Source organism: Panthera uncia (assembly GCF_023721935.1).
Source record: "Panthera uncia isolate 11264 chromosome A3 unlocalized genomic scaffold, Puncia_PCG_1.0 HiC_scaffold_12, whole genome shotgun sequence".
NCBI lineage: Eukaryota > Metazoa > Chordata > Mammalia > Carnivora > Felidae > Panthera > Panthera uncia.
Window position 1 is genome coordinate 14794818 of NW_026057579.1, and position 17417 is coordinate 14812234.

Genomic DNA, 17417 nt, shown 5'->3' on the forward strand with positions numbered 1-17417 from the left:
TTTTTTTTTTTAATTTTTTAAATGTTTTTATTTTATTTTTTGAGACAGAGAGAGACAGAGCATGAACGAGGGAGGGTGAGAGAGAGAGGGAGACACAGAATCTGAGGCAGGCTCCAGGCTCTGAGCTGTCGGCACAGAGCCCGATGTGGGGCTTGAACTCACGGACTGTGAGATTGTGACCTGAGCTGAAGTCGGACGCTTAACTGGCAGAGCCACCCAGGCGCGCCAATTCTTTTAGTCTTCTAATTCTATATTGATTGTTAGCTATTATTAAGAGAAGTAGCTTTGTTTATCTTTCTTGATGTATATTATCAGTTAGGCAGATAGACCTTGGTTTCTTACTTTGAGGCAGAGCAAAAAGAGTAACATTTATCCGTTGGCATCATTCTCATAATTCTCCTGAAATTGTTGCCTTCTCTGGTAGCTTCTAAGTCTTTGAAATTAGAACTTTTGTTCAAAAGTATATGTAGAACCAGTAAGCTTAAGATTGGCTTCTAAGTCTGCATCCGATTTACCATACTTTAGATGTCCAAAATCACCAGGGCATAATTTTTAATTTTTTATTTAAATAGACTGGGATACAATTACTGAATATTGAGTATTTGCTTCTTATTAATATGTTTGAATTTGATATTTGATTTGATAGTTGACTTGGAGTCTGATATTTGTGGTCCCTTTCTATTTATAGAATTTTTAAATGGCTCATAAGTGTTCCGTTCCTTTATTAGCGTGCTCTAAATTCAAGTTATAAGTCAATTCTGGGGGATTGGAGTAAATGGGTTGAAATAATCAGAATGGTTAGTTCCATACATATAATCACGTATGTATGTCTTTATGCATATATGTATATATGTACACTCACTGTTAGACTCTTATATAACCTGATTTTTAACTGATTTATATAACCAAATGGTGAATATCCCTCTGTATATTCCTTTTCCAAAGTGCCATTTTATGTTATAAATTATTTCATTCATTCGAGAACCATATTTTAGTTTATGTGTGCAATCTTTTGAGAGCAAATATAATTGGATGGTTCTCTAGATGTATTAGCAAATGTTAGCAATTCTGAATTGTAATTATTATGCCTTTTGAAGTTTGATAAAATGAAAAACTATTTATAAAATTTTAGGTACAATCTGTTCAAAATTAGTGTGTAATAAAGTTTTGGCTCTTTTTGTTATCAGGAAAATCTTGTTACATATAGTTACTAAAGTAAGTAAAAGGGTTTCTGGGTTCCAAAAACAGAAGAAAAACAGCTTTTCCTCTTATTGCAAAATAATTGTATCTCTAACATTTGAATATCTTGGAATTGAATTATGTGAAAAAGATATGTAAAGAAAAATATATAGGAAAATAAACTGGATCTTCCAGATGTTGTAATTGGGGGAAAAAAAGTAACTAGTTACAGGAGATATAGATTCTGGAAGTGTTACAATAGAATTGGCTCCTGATTATGTTTTTGGTAATTAGTACTTTGCAATTTCAGTAATCATAGTGACCAAAGCAGAACATACTTTAAGACATTGATTTTTGTGTACTTTGGAGATTATTTACTAGAAACATTAAAGATACATAAGTACATACATACATATTTTATATATGTCACATAACGTAATTTTTTTCTGTACCACTATTGATGTAGACCAGTGTGTCATTATGGACATTGCCAGCTTATTTATGATTCGGCAAAGAGGATCTGAAAGTGTCATTGTAGCCATCTTTGTAATGTATTTTCCTTCCAAATTTACTCGTAGTCCTTTCATTTAATTTGAACTTGAGCTACTTTTCTTCCTATTCTTTTGTAAGTGAAATTGTTCATATTTGTCTACTCCTATTCTTTCTTGAACTTAGGCCAAGGTTTTATAATATCTTCTTTTAAGAGAGCTATTTATTAGTATGTTGCTTCTTAGCACTGCTGTCTTTAGGGTGATTTTTTTCCCCCATAAAACTTCTTTCACTCTAAGATTTTATCTTGTCGCCTCTTACAGAAAGCAGAATATTTCCTTTTCTTACCTTGCCTCCCTAAATGTATACTCATCTCTCTAATATATATATATCCTTACTTTAGAAAATGAGGCCTCAATGATAATATGGGATTAATTATGTGTTTGTAGTAATAAAAAGACATGGTTTTAGTTCTTATGTCTTAAAGTCCTCTAAAAACGTTTGCTCCTTTTTTGTGTTTGTTACTTTAGAGGGAGATTGCTTCTGGGTGATAATATTTAAAACTAAATTAAATTTGGGACGCCTGGGTGGCTCAGTCAGTTACACATCCGACTTCAGCTCAGGTCATGATCTCCCAGTGCATGTGTTTGAGCCCTGCATCATGGGGTTCTGTGCTGACAGCCCAGAGCCTGGAGCCTGCTTCCGATTCTGTGTCTCCCTCTCTCTCTCTGCCCCTCCCCCGCTCCTTCTCCCCCCTCCCCCACTCTCTCTCTCCCCCCTCCCTCCCTCAAAGATAAATAAACATTGAAAAATTTTAATTTAAATTAAATATCATAGATAAACTTTTTTTAAAAGGGAAGATTTTTGTTGTCTTAATCAGAGTCCTGAATTTTCAGCTTTGTCAGTTAAAACTGTGTATTCAGTTTAGGATTGCCACTTGGGATTTGACATTACAGGCTTTTTTACTCATTACTTGGAGAGTCAGCATAATGATAGATTCCCTCTGCCCTTGTCCCCCCTCAAGGTAGAGAGTTAGCTTTCAGTCTGAGGATTTCTTGTTGAAGGCTGCTAAATTTCTCAGAAACCCACATCGTGATGGATATAGGCTTTTGGAGTTCATGATGTTTGTTTTGTATCTTAGATCCTCACTGTTTCATATTAGATTTAAGTTCATGCCAACAGATTCTCAATGTGCTAGGCCCTAGGCAAGATTCTCATCACCTGGACTTCAGATTCTTTGATCATATCTTCTAGTATTTTAGGGAATAGAAGATTAAGCATATTTGAGAAGCACTTAGTTTCTTCATCTTCTGCGAATTTTGGCAGTAGTATTAAATTAGCATTTTCATCTCCTTGGAATTTTGGTAACAGTAATTTAAAAATTGTTAGCATCAAAATATAAATATATACAAAAGAATATATGCCAATGTTCTCTATTACTTCATAGATATCCTCTTTCTCATCATTATTGCTGTTGTTTGCAATACTTTATGAATTTTCCAATTGGAGACTTTCACTCATGAGAAAAGCCTTATTTTTTCTCTGTATCCCTTTATAAAAGTGCATACCCTTTCACTATCTTTATTTGTCAGAGAATTGATTGTAATGGAATTGATTCTTGTCCTTGTAGGTATATAACACACTTTAGGGAATTAAAAATTTAATTTTAATCCCTTAGTTTTCATCATCTCAATTTTTTCTTTTCCCTTCTGTAATTTAACCATTATATCTTAATTTTGAACACGTTATTTAGTAGTGCCTTCTCTACATGTATAACTTTATATCTTTCTCTATGAAGCTTCTTGGCCAGCCATTTTGAATTCTTTGTCTTTAACAAATTTGAGCATTAAGTTTTCTTCTCTTTGAATTTTTCATGTCAATATATAAATGTGAGAAGTTTGTTCAAAATGTACATTAAGATTTTAATATTAAAACATATAACAGAACCTCAGTGTTGCCTAATTTGCTGATGAGTAGAATTCTATTTAAGGTAAGCTGTCCCAGCTTCATCCAGAAACAATAAAAGTTCTCTCAAAATGTGTGTACCAGTTACAACTATGTGAGAGTATTTAAAGAATTGTTTGTATGTCTCTTATACTATATGAAGCAGAGTAAGTCAGTGAGAAAGAGCCTCATATTAGAAATTTAGAGGCAAGCTTTTAACTGTTTTTTTTTTTTTTTTAATGCCTCAGTTTCTTCATCTTGTAGGAAGTTATATCTTGATTATCCATATGTATGGAAGAGATTTGTAACTCCATCTCTGCATTACTACTTGGTTTGGAAATATATTGTGTCATTTTCTTTGTACCAGAATCATGATACTAATTGTTTATCTTAGGTTTAAGTTTTTGTTCATATTTCTCTGAACTTGCACCATATGTCACTGGAGACTGTTGACCTGGAAGCCTCCTGGTCTGTAAGGGAAAACAACTTAGCACATTAAACACTGGTTGTGGACAGATCTGAGAGTGGCTAATTGATGTGCAGTCAATTGAAAGTTGACTACATACACACAACTATCTTTCACATGTATTTGCAGGAAAGTGTGATGATGTTTATGAATGACTTGAATACTCTGAAAACAGGTTCTTTATAAAATTAAATTTTCATGCTGCCACTGCAGTACTTGTATGCAACCTACTGATCTACTGATTACTGTCATTTTTCAGATGAGTGTTCATCTGATTACTCTAGGTGCTTTTCCACTGCTGTTGTTTTAAAACATGTTGAAATATGATTTAAAAACCACACAAAATATAGCAGTTGATTCCCTGGTTAAACCACAATTTACATTCCTCTCAGAGTATGTTAGTCCAGTCTGTTGGACACAAATGTAAAATATTTTACCTGCATTAGAAAACAAGGTAAGGTAATTGGTGAATGAATGAGAATCAGTGATTTATTTGCTTTATTAAAGGTGCTCTCTATTATTGTACTATGAACACATTATTTAAAGGCATTTGCAGAGTATGGAATTTAGTGTGAATAAGTGTCCAAGTCATAGTGGTTGTTTTAATAATATTAATAAGATTTTTGATTCTGAATTAAAATCTTAAATATAATGCATTATAGTTGAAGGTATAAAGAGAGAAAAAGATTTTTAACAACTATTCAAAGAAGGACGATTTTGCTTAAGCATTTATCTTTTATGAGCTTTAAATTAATTAAAATATGGTAGCTTTTTCTTAGTTTGTGCTATCTTTTTATCACATACTGATAATTCAGAATGCCTTGCATGTTATGTTTAAGTGTATGTTATGGAATTAGCTAAATTATAATAAACTTTTAATTATTTATGCCAGTGGCAGGAGAAATATGGTAGTTATGGGGAAAAACCAGCCATATGTCAAATTTAATTTTAGATTTTATATGAACATTTTCACAGCAGATTTACTTTCCTAAATATATTTATATAAGAAAAATATAAAATTGTGAAATGTTTGAGGATTGTGACCCAAGTGGTAACTGGTGATGGTGCTGTAGAAACATACCAGGAGGTCAGAAAAAACTAAAACTGAAGATTGGAAGTGTTCTGTTACTAAAGTATAGCTATTGTTTAGAGTTGACCATAATGAGATTACCTTTGATGAATGAGTTGGATATTTCACAAGGATTACTTAATGTATTTTCTTTACTTCTCTTTAACTAAAAAATTATGGTTTTTAGCTCTAAGTAACAGTTTTAAAATGTCATGAGAAAATAATAAATTATGTACCTTTTTCTTTGTCTTTCATCTTCTTTTTCTCTTCCTTTTTTAGGGTATGAGTATTATAGAACAATTAGACCCCGTATCTTTTAGCAATTACTTGAAGAAATACCATAATACTATATGTGGAAGACATCCCATTGGGGTGTTATTAAATGTGAGTATCCTTAGGAAGCCTTAATTTTTAACATTTGATCCTGTGATGTTTCAAAATATCTTAATTATTATCATCTGTGCTACCTTATTAGCATTGTTTTTAGGTACATATAATAAATATTCTTTTTAGTACACTTAAGATAATTTGGATTTCCATTATTTTGGTTACATGAATAAAGTTTTTACTGGAAGACAGGCCAGTGCTTTCTTTTAAATATCGAAAAATAATTTAGAATAGAAGCCTAGTTTTTCTCTTGACTCACAGCCAATATGTTCTTTGGTAATAAGTAACCTTATTAATTTTTCGGTTTTATTTAATGTTCTAGACTCCATAAAAAATAAACAGAAGACTCTGTTCTTGAACTTCAGATACTCATAATTTAGTAACACAAGACAGATGGCATGTATATATTTTTCTCTTTATAACAATAATATTTCATGTAAAGAGTAGTAAGAGGCAGAAGTTTCAGGTAGTTGGATTTTTGAAAGAGATAATAACAATAATTTTTCCTCTAATAAATAAAACAGTATGGCATTCCTGAAAGAAAATGTGAGACTTTTTAAGAAAGAAGAAAGTGTATATACTCAGGAATGAGAGCAGGAAGCAATAATGTGTTCATTGTTTGGAGAGGCAGAGAAATCATGGAGAAGGTAATATTAGTCTAGAACAGGGTAGGGTAGGACCTTGAAGTCCAGTTTCGTTTAGTGTGATTTGATTTAGTACATTGTGGATTTTTAGGAATGGTTTTCTCTTAAGCAGTATTGGCTGGAAGAAGAGCCTGTTCAGGGCTTTAAACTAATTCTTGAAATTTAAACTAGGTAAGCTGCACTAATTTCCTAAAGTCTGAATTGGAGCAAATAAAATTTTAATGAAGTAAATGATGAACTAATCCACAATTAAAGTAAAAATCCTGGTTTACCTCTTAGGTTTAGAACTTAATTTATATATGTATTTCACATTTCGTCAAACTTAGACAAAGAAGAGACTCCAGTATTTCATGACAGAAGTGGCTCCGATTTGGTTTAGAGAAAAGAGAGGTATATTTTTCTTGAAAGTGGCCTTATTAAGTATAATAAAGGTAGGGTGAAAGATGACTGATACTTATCAAGAAGCTAGGTTAGTAGAAGTTCTTTGAGAGAATGAAATAAGGAGTCCTCTGTTTTACCTATTTAATATGTGACAAGATATTCAAGAAACAAATCAAGAGAAAAGAATCTAGGCTTCAGCTGTGAAGCGGACAAAGTTAAGCCACCAACACATTCAAAGAGTACTCACTTTTTTATTATGAGGTCTGTTGTAACTAATTTTTTTTCCCCCCCCAGGCTATCACAGAGCTCCAGAAGAATGGAATGAATATGAGCTTTTCCTTTTTGAATTATGCCCAGTCAAGCCAGTGTAGAAACTGGCAAGACAGTTCAGTGAGTTATGCAGCGGGAGCACTCACGGTCCACTGAAGCTCTGAATCCTCAGGGATGCCACCTGCACATACTCATTCTCTGTCCGGGGTCCCAGCCTAGCCCTTACCAAGATACTGGTCCTGGTTTGGGGGGATTCTGAAACCTCAAACTAATAGAACTTTCTTCTCTTCTTTTCTAGTAGGTGTAGTCCTTCCTTAATTTCAACTCATTAAAAAATGCTTTATAGTTTAGGGCAGTGGAAGGAAGGCTGGCATCAAAATATTTTGATCAAAAAAGATGGCAATGTAAAGGCCCAGTTGTGGGAGACAGTTTTTTTGAGAGTAACTTGTAAAGCATTTACCATATCCTAAATTTGCACTCTTTGCAGACTTGTGCACATATATTCCGCTTTCAGAATAGTTTTGCAAATTGTACACAAACAAACAAAAAAGGGTGGAAGCTTTTTAATAAAGAAATTGCATTTATAAATGATCTGTATTAGAATATAATAAATCTCCAGTTATAGTCAATTACTACCCGTGTTGTACAACAGATACCTTCTATTTTAGTTGCTAATAAAGGGCTACACAACTCAAAATAGTCTGATTTAAACTTATTGCTCTGTGGTACATAAGAAAATTGTTTTTTTATTAATTCCATCTCAGAATTTTTATGTTAAAAGTGGTAAACTTCAGCTCATGTAGAGATATGTTAGGATGTATTTTATTTTTTACATATTTATGTGATTTTTTTTATCACAGAATCATATTTTAAAGTTAGCTTTTAAAATTACATATAGTTTGCCTTTTTGTGTGTGACATCACTTTGTGTCATTACTATATTGTAACGATATAAATTCAAGATTGGTAAAAGAATGTAGATGTAGTCCTTTCCTTCAAAGATTGTGTTTGATAGGCACTAGTCTGCAAATGAGGAAATGTTGAAGAGTATTCTTAGTGATTTTTAAATCATTGCAGACCAAACACTACTGCTATGCCTTTGTAGTGCTTTTAAGCAGTTTGACTCTCTATTTGAATTTATAGCAAGAAATCATTAACAATAACAAAAACAAAAAAAGCCACTGGATTTTCTTACAGTTCTACAAATTTTTTTGTCATGATTTTTGGTGCGGCTCTTCCAACTAAAATAATGGTATGGTGTTGTATTTCTTTTTTTAGCATAGACCATTCCTAGTCACTTCGGGGGGAAAAATATATAAATATATATAATTTGATTAGTTAATTATTGGCCACCATGCATGTATTAGATTATACCTGTTTCAGTATAACACTGGGTATCTACATCACACTGGAGAGCATTTGTATCTTCAGTCTTATGCCGGAATAGCACAATTTTTAGATGCCTTGCACCAATTTTATTTAAAGATTTGCATTTCTTAGTTACTAAATATCAACTTTCTATACTCAAGAATTGAGAAAAAATAATGTTTCGGATTCAAAACTACCCACCTATATGTGTATGGAAATTATACTTGTACACGTTAATGATTTATTTCCCATCACTTAGGTATACTTTTGAGTACCATAAATATTTATTCCTTATTTATTATACAGACTATAAACATTTTAAACTTGACTACAGAGTGCATTTTTATTTTCTGAGTATAAAATGGATACATGATTATTATAGAAACTTCAGAAAATACTGAAAAGGATAAAGAAGAGAAAAAAATTGTCTGCAACTTCACTATCCAGAGATAACACTGTTAATATTTTTTGTATTTCCTCTCAGTCTTTGTCTATGCTATTTATATGTATGAGTGTGTATATGTGTTTGTGTGTGTGCATAATAACAAAATTGAGATTATATTGACCATATAGTTGTATATCCTACTTTTTATAACTTCCTAAGTACTCCCCCATATCTTGGAAAGTGTGATTTTTAAAAAATGGCTGCCTAATATTTTATTGTATGAATATATACCATAATCGAACCAGTTCTCTCTTTGGATATCAGATTGTTTCTAGTATTTCACAATTATAAATAATAGTGGGATGAACATCTTTGTATGTGAAATTTGAACTGTATATTTGACTAGTTCTTAAGGATATATTCATGGGAGTGGGATAATTGGTTTAGATGGTGAGAACTTTTTAGGCACTTTAAAATATGGCCAAATTACCTTTCAGAAAGTTTGTACCAAATTAGCAATACATGACTACCCATCATACTTCCCCTTCTCCACTATTGATTATTATTTTCTAAATTTTTGACAATTTGTTAAGCAAATAATTGGTTGTACTTTTGATCATTCTAGTAAGAGTGGCTTTACCATGAATACATTTTTTTTTTCCTTCTGTGATTTTGTAATTGATTGATTAATAGAAAACATGAGAGGATTGCTTAGCTTGAGTGGGTGACACCCCTGTGAATATGTTTACTGTGCGTTTGAAACTCTGGAATATTTCACCATCACTCTACCCTTTCCTAGAATATGAGCATATCTTTCATACTCAATTATGAAGTAGAAAGAGTTCCAAACTGGTAGTTGAGTACTGGATTCTAGTTCAGTCTGTGCCACTGTTGAGTTCTCTTACCATAAATATTTTGTGTTCTATTGAGACATTCTCATCTGTAAAATGTGGATGTGATCTTTTAAGGACATTTTAGTATCAAAGTATTTTAGTGTTGGGACTATTCTTTAGAGATTCTGGTGTCACTTAAATGTTAAAAAGCTACATGATTAAATTAGATTAGAAGTTTTATTTAATTTCAACTCTGCATACATAAAAATGAAAGTCTTAACACAAAAGAAATTAATTTGCATAATTCAATACAGTTACTATTACCTAAATAATAAGCTTTTCTACTTTAAGTGCCTTAAAAGTGTTTTGTATTTGAAATCTAAAATGTAAAGGAAATTATTATGTAGTTCTGTACAGTTTCTTCTTTATTATGTACTTGTGAGTTATTTGCAGCAACTTTTTTTTTAACCGTAGATTGCACAGAGCAGTATATTCATGGATTCTTCACTATTCTGCTAGTGAGGCGTTGGGAAATGTATGTTAAAGATTAGCTCAGTGAGCAGGTAAGTAAATGCTTTGTCTTGGGTGGGCAACAAATCTTCATACAGAGTAGGATAAAGGACTATTCAGATATCCCAGTGTTTATATTTAGATACTCCAGTGTGGGTGGTATGTCCAGAGTTAGTCATTGATTATTGTTGCAGGTCACAAATTTTTCTTTGGCAGTAAATAGTTAATTGCCCTAGATTAGACATTGGCAAATGTTTTGTGTAAAGGGCTAGATACTAAATTTTGGGGGTTTGCAGGCCATATAGTCTCTGTCCCAACTATTCACCTTTGCCACTTGTAGCACAAAAGCAGCCATAGGCAATATGTATGTGAATGGATGTGGCTCTGTTTCACTCAAACTTTATTTACACAAAAATACAGCTGGATTTGGTCCATGGGCCATAGTTTGCTATCCCCTGTCCTAAATATTGTAGTTTACTTGTATTTCAAATATTGGTCAGTAATTTAAACTGCAACAAATGATTTTAAGTTTATATTATCCCAAATCTCTCTTAATTTGATGTAGTCTACATGGCTGGGTTTGAGTGTTATGCAGAATTATAAAGATAAGTAAGGAAGTGGGTAAAGGAAACTGGGAGGTCTTAGGAGCTAGTGTTAAAACACTTTGAAGCCCTTTCATTTGCTGAAGTCCATTGAGAGTTTTGCTTTGCTACCAAAAATAAGAGTGATGAGTGGAGGTTGTGACTGGTTGTTGCAAATTATAGAAATTATTTTAAGCCCTTGGCTATGTAGATGGTATTAGAAGATGGATGAGATGAACCTTTTACCTGAGTATTCTAGGCATAGACCAATAATTTAAGAGATATGGTAAAATGTGACTCTATTTTGTGACTACCATCTTTCATCACCATCCCTTAATATTTAACCCCCCACTCCCACCCTGCCCAGTATTTAGTTGATGGGAAAATTACTACACTGTTTTGGTCTCATTTACTCTGGATCACTGAAAACTTCATCAAAGATTAGTATTAGTCCATAGACTGGCAGTTGGGTAGTGCTGGGGTATGGTTGCTTGAAAGACCTAGTGTGGTTGTAGAACTATTACTGATTAGGAGGTGTAATAAACCACATGCAGCCTGACATTCAGTCTAAAATGTTTATATTATTATGTTGAATGGTAAGTGCTACATATTAAGGGGGACATTATGAACTATAGTGTTCATAGGGAAGCATCTGGAATGATGAAAGTCGTGAGTGCTATAGAGAGTGGATGTAGTTAAAGAAATTGATAATATTTATTTTGGAGAAGATAAGTTTAAAGAGAGGGAGTTCCCCCCCTCCCCCAATACTTGATTACCATGTGTAGGAAGGGATAGAGTTGTTCTTTGTTGTTCTTGGTGGAAAAATTAAGAAATGGAAGTTTCTGGTTCCACATTTAATGTTCTGTGTGAGAATTTCTAAATGCGAATCAGCTGTGTCCTCATAAAAGCATTGGAAGTACTCAAAAGCTAGATCAGTGGTTCTCAGAGTAGCATCCTTTACTTTCAGCATCGGCATCATCTTGGGTATATTATTGGTGTAGATCTAAAATGATGGAACACCAAGCTGAAAAAAAACTAATGGAATTAGTACAAATAAAATGGAACTTACTTCATGTGTATAAAATTATCAAGGGCAGTAATTTTTAAATAAAAATTGATTTTGATCATTTAACACTAACTTTCAACATAGATTATGAATTGATTGTTACATGTTAGTGGAGGAACACTGGACCCTTAGAATAATTAATATGCTTTTGTTTTAGTGAAAACATTTAAATATAAGCTAGAAGTTTCTATTTACTAAAATAAATTTAAGTTGTTCTTTAAATCATTGACTTAACTTTGTTAAACAGGTGCTTCTTCAACATTGAAACAGCCATAACCATAGCAGAAGAAGGTGTTGAGGGAGCTTGCTCTTTTTATACATGTGAATGTCAGAATATTAGGAAGGGAGCCAAGAGCAGCTGGCAGATAAATTTTCTCTGCCTTCTTTCTCTTTTACCCTTAAGTACGACTGAGTGACAGGTCACACTATTATTGACTGTGCTATATTTGGTAAAAGTACTTCAAGTGATGCTGGTAACTGGGACTTCTGTCTTTTTAAAGTCACTGTTGTGGATGGAATTTGTTTGCCTATCATGAGTTCATTGATAAATGCTGCTTTTGGGGGTACTATGTGAAATTTAGAGTTTTAGATTTATTGTTTATTTAAAGGTTCTCTGGGGGATTTCAGAGTGGTTTGTGCCCAAGATGTGTCACATTTATTGCTTATGTGTGTAAGTTTAACTCTAATACAAGGTTTTTGCCAACACCCTATAAAAGAATAGAAAAAAACTTTTAAAGCCAATTCTTCTGATTTTGAAAGCCATAATTTAATACAATTGGTTTTTCATTATAAAATGTTTAAATGCATATTTCATACTGTACAGTGAGGTTTTAACTTTACTAACTGTAGTCCTATTTTTTTCCTGTCATCCTAATAGTGAAACCAAAGAGCATATAAAAACCATTATTAAGCTATTGAAGACCAAGTGTATTTGGCTGTGTGCAAGACCTGACTTCTGGTCTTTAAATTGGCCAGTGCAACTTTTCGAAAATATTTTAATTTTTCTGACCACTATATTCTCTAAATTACTTACTGAACGTGGTGTTATATACATTTAAGTAAGAAATACTAGAACATGTTGAAAACTCAAAAAAACCCCAACACAAACACTAGAATGATATATAAATGACATATGAATGACAGAGTTTTGTGAGTTTTTAAATTAAATACTTAGACTGTTGAAGTAGATAGATTTAACAAAAGTATTTTTAGCTTAACAGTTTCATAAATGGAATTTTTTCTAAGTTTTCTTTTCTATTAAAATTTATCCACTTGAATCTAATACAATAGACAAAATTTGTTCGATTTTGATGAATTTTAAAGCAAGGAGAACAAAAGAGTGTTCATATGAAGTGTTTTCTGAAGGACAGGAAAGTATAATCCTTTTAATTGGAAGCATTTTTTAATTGGATTTTTCCATTTTCAGTTTTTAATTGTGGAAACCAGCTTCCTTACTGATTTTAAAAGATGGTAGAATTTAATATTCCCAGGCTCTTTGTAGTGCCAAATGAAATGAATGATAGCGTAAGTGATCTGGTAAATTTGAAACCACTGGCCCAAGGTCCTTAGTTCATATTTTACAGTATCTTTTGGTGTTTACTGGTATGTAGAAGTGTTACAAAGTTTTAAAAACAGTAATTAAAATGTGCTTGAGCTGCTTGCCCAATGACATGTTGAGCCAACTCTGAACTAGTAAGATACTATAGCTTCTTTTTCATTGGAATTCATTTTCAGCTTTGCTGATGAGTTGCTACGGATTTGCTGAAACAAGTCAGTGCTCTTTGCTAGAGCAGAGTTTCTTTCTTTATTAATGTGAGTTAGAATTGAATGATATGACCCCTTTCCACCTTTGGCTTTTTATGACAATAATAATACCTTATTATTAAATATATTGTACTTTTAATTTTTAAAACGTTTCACAACTTTTTCTTTCCTCTTAGTCTCTACAATAAGTAGGCCAGACATTGTTACTTTATTATTGGTAGAGAACCTGATGCAGGCCCATACAAATAATATGACTTACATGAGTTTGCATGGCTAGTTAGTATCAGAGCAAGGACAAGAACTCAGTTCCTCTAATTTTCAGTCCTATGTGTTAGAAATGCTGTACCTTACTATTACTACTCTATGTTTTGTTTTTGGTGCTGGCTGTTTGAGATATGTTAAATTCAAATAGTAATGGGATTTTGCAACTTTAATAAAAATGGGAATCATTCATGTACATGTCTACTTTGATTAATTTAGGCAAAAATAGACTTTTTTTGGTAGATTAAAGTACTCCATACTTTTACTAACTCTGAAGACTTCTATTTTCTTTTCTCGGAAGTTTACTTTAAGACCTAAAAATTCTATTCTGTTGCTTGCCATCGTTAAAATGCACCGCTGGTTTGTAATGGGACACTGACAAAAGTGAAATTTAGGTTATTGGTATGTGAATTACTGATGGTGAGACTTTGCAGCAAACGCTTGGCTCTCACCCTTCCAGTCCATGCATAGAGTGTCCTGCAAGCACCCGTGACTCTGCCTTGGATTGTCTCATCTGTACACAGGGCAGATTGGAAATGCTAGGAAGATAATGCCTTGGGAGCAGCCCTCAGCCAGTGATGGACGGGAGTTGGAGGATAATTATTCTAGCTAACTTGCCCTTCTGGTGATACTCTGAGGTATATTTCACATTGCCTCTTAAGAGTTTCCAGTGGGACTGGACTTCATTGCCCACAGCAGGAAACTGTTAAATGTGTATTCTTTATTTTCTTCCTCCTCTTCACTGTCTCACTTCCATGCCTTTATCCAGTGTTCCCTGGGATTACCTCCCAAATGAGCTTCTTGTTTTTTGAATTCTTGTCTCAGAGTCAGTGTCTGGGACCATCTAAAACACTTTTTCTTGAAAACACTTTTCACCTGGGAAGTAAGTCATTACTAGTATTCTTGTTAGATATGAAAGATTTCTTTAAAAAAGACAATTATTTTGAACCAGATCTAAAACAAGTATTTTAGTGTTCTATTTTAGCTTGTCTCAAAATTATATCCATGTTTAGTTTAATTTCCTTAGCTTCATTTCATAGCGAAGGAAAAACTCAAAGTAAAAACTCTTAGGTAGTAATACAAGCTAAATATCTTAGGTGGAAATCTTAAGAAGGACACAGTGAGTTACCTGTTTTGGTAGAAATTAAAAAGGGTTTGGTTCAACTAAAATTATGGATTATTTCCTACTTGGATCCTACTTTCTCGTTTCTTACCAGGGCCTGCTTATTCATAGTCAGGGACCAGGATTAACCTTGACTAACACTGATTGTAAGGATAAATTTAGTTTCTGGATAATTTTCCCAGAGATTTTTCTATGATTCTCATTAAGTCCAAACTTTTTTGTGATCTTATTAAGGATTAAGGAATATGGAGTTTATAGTTTGAATAAACTGTACATTAAATTTAGTGCATTGTAAGTTTATCTTTTATAGCTCTTTGATATCTTTTTTTTGAATTAGGAATACTGGGTTTTACATGTTTTTAAAAAACAATGTGGGAAGCATTCATTTTAGACACATGTTAATTGTCAGTCTTCTTTCTTTTATCATGTAAAAATTGTGATATGTGTGTGAAATTTATGCTGTATTGATTTGGTTTGTGAAATGGAATATAGATGAATTTAAACAGGTTTATATTTCTGTTTTTTAGGGCCATTCTAAGATTAGCATGCACAAATATTTTCCCAAAGGAAAAACAAAACATTGGAAGAATATATTTTAATTAGTTATTCTGTTTACAAAATACCATCCTAAAACATCTCTGTATTTTTTTAAGAAAAATTCCAGAGAGTGTATACATAGTGTTTTCCCCTCAATGTAACTGCCTTGTGATGCCTTCAAGATTCTACTGTGTTTTTGAGTACGTGACAGGACATTTGACCTTTGGGGTTATATTTGTCTGTTAGAAATGGTCAAAAGTCAGCGGAGTGATGAGATTGGACAATATGGTTTAGAGGGAAAAATGTTAATGGTAAAAGAATAAGTCTGCCTTTCTCCTGGGATACATTAAACTGCTCTAAAGTGGAGACTCTCCACAATTTCGATAGTGGCATATTGGAATAAGCTTGTAGTCTGTTAAAGTAACTATTTGTAAAAATAATTTTTGTTACTTCAAAAAATTAATCTTGTTACTTTTTAGACATGTTACATCCAAGCAGCTGCCTAAATCCAGAAAAGGCTTTTGGCATTTTAGATATCTCAATATGATAGCTTGAAATCTGGTATAAGAACCAGAGACGATTTTTAAAATGTGTAAGAAAGCTGGCCCATTTCCTGAACACTAAATATTGAAGTGATTAAAAATGGGGGTATGTTTTTATAAAGTCTTTACTGAAAGTTGACTTCTACAATGTGAACAATCTCATGATAACCTGATCAATAAAATAAGCTTAAAAAATTGTCTCTTTTCAAAAGTTAACATATTTTCTATCACCAGTAGGCCACTTATACAGTACTTCTGTATTAAGGATTTAAATACAACCTGGCCTTTTTAAGGTTCAAAAGTGCTCCCTGCCCTCCACTAATGTTAAGTACTTGTGTTGATTTGAAAATGTTGTGTTTCTGGATGTTTGTTAATTTGATGAATCTTGCAGGGTAAGTCTTTTCCTGAAAGTTCTGCTTCATACAATTGTCAGAGAAGATTAACTTGGATGAAACAATGATGCATGTTTTAACAGTTAAAAATTTTAAAAATTTCTGTTTAAAATCAGATCTCTATAACTGCCACAGATAACTTTATAATTTTTGTTCCCAGAATTATTTGTGTGTTAGGAAAATATTGTACCTTATAGTACCTGGTTTGCATTTTTTTTCTGCTGTTTTAAAAAATCTTCACATTAATTTCTCTTAGCAAAACTAATCTTGAAATAAATGTTTACATTATTGAATGGGGAAAGGTTAAACCAATTATTAGTACTAAAACAGGCTGAAATTTAGGTCTGGCGTTTTGAATGGAGTTTGGATTGAATATCTAAAGGATATCAGTTTCTTCTCAGGTATTTACTTCAGAGTTAACATTAGATTCCGAATTACTTGATTGTAATTTACATTTTAAATGTTAATGTAGAGATTTTGCATCAACAGTGTTTTTTAATTTCCAGATTCATTTATGCTTATTTTTTAAACGGTGATTTAAATAATTTTTAAGTAATAGAAATGTAGGTAAATATGTTGTATTTAAATTATTACCCCTTTATTACTTGAAAGGAACTTTGGTTCCGTGCATCATAATAGCTTTTGATATGGTATAACACATTTTCCTTTATTTTTTCCTTGAAATTTTACCTCTTTACCTGAAGAGATGTCTGTCTGTAATAGCCTCAGGTGTCTGTGCCCAACTCATATGAGTGAAATTACTGTTACTATACAATGGCTTAGAATGATATTTTTTAGCAGAAATTTTATAGTAATTTCATTACTACATGGTAATGAAAAGCTTTCTGATTCGGATCTTTAGCTTTTCTTGCTAGTTTCTACCCTATTATTCTTCCTTCTCCTCTCCCTTTTTAATGTCTACATTGTTAGTATCTTCTCTACAATTTTAGGAAACTAGATATTTGAAAAAGGAGTCATTTTCACTGAGTTTTAGTTTTTCTGTTCAAGATGAGCAGTACTGTGATAAGGAGATGTACTTTACTTCCTTCTTTTATAACAGCTTATGGCACTTAATATACTTAATGAATAAACCTTTACCAAATGTTACACTCATTTGCAGATCAGCCTAGGAACACCCTCAAGAAAGAAGCAGATGGGTTGTGTAGTAAAATAGAGATACTGAGATTTTTGAGCGTGGGGATTTTGTCATGTCCAGTGAAGAAAAAT

At 32.5% G+C, this 17417-nt stretch overlaps 1 protein-coding gene across 4 annotated transcripts in view; it reads left to right on the forward strand.

Annotated features, from left to right (window-relative positions):
- Positions 1 to 14660, forward strand: part of MEMO1 (mediator of cell motility 1) — a 131202-nt gene extending 116542 nt beyond the window's left edge. For all 4 annotated transcript variants that reach the window (XM_049652342.1, XM_049652341.1, XM_049652339.1 and 1 more), the window contains 2 exons: positions 5427 to 5531; positions 6854 to 14660. In XM_049652342.1, coding sequence (XP_049508299.1) covers positions 5427 to 5531; positions 6854 to 6985 — 237 coding nt within the window. In that variant the 3' untranslated portion in view covers positions 6986 to 14660. The remainder of the gene's footprint in view (positions 1 to 5426; positions 5532 to 6853) is intronic.
- The last annotated feature ends 2757 nt before the right edge of the window (positions 14661 to 17417 follow it).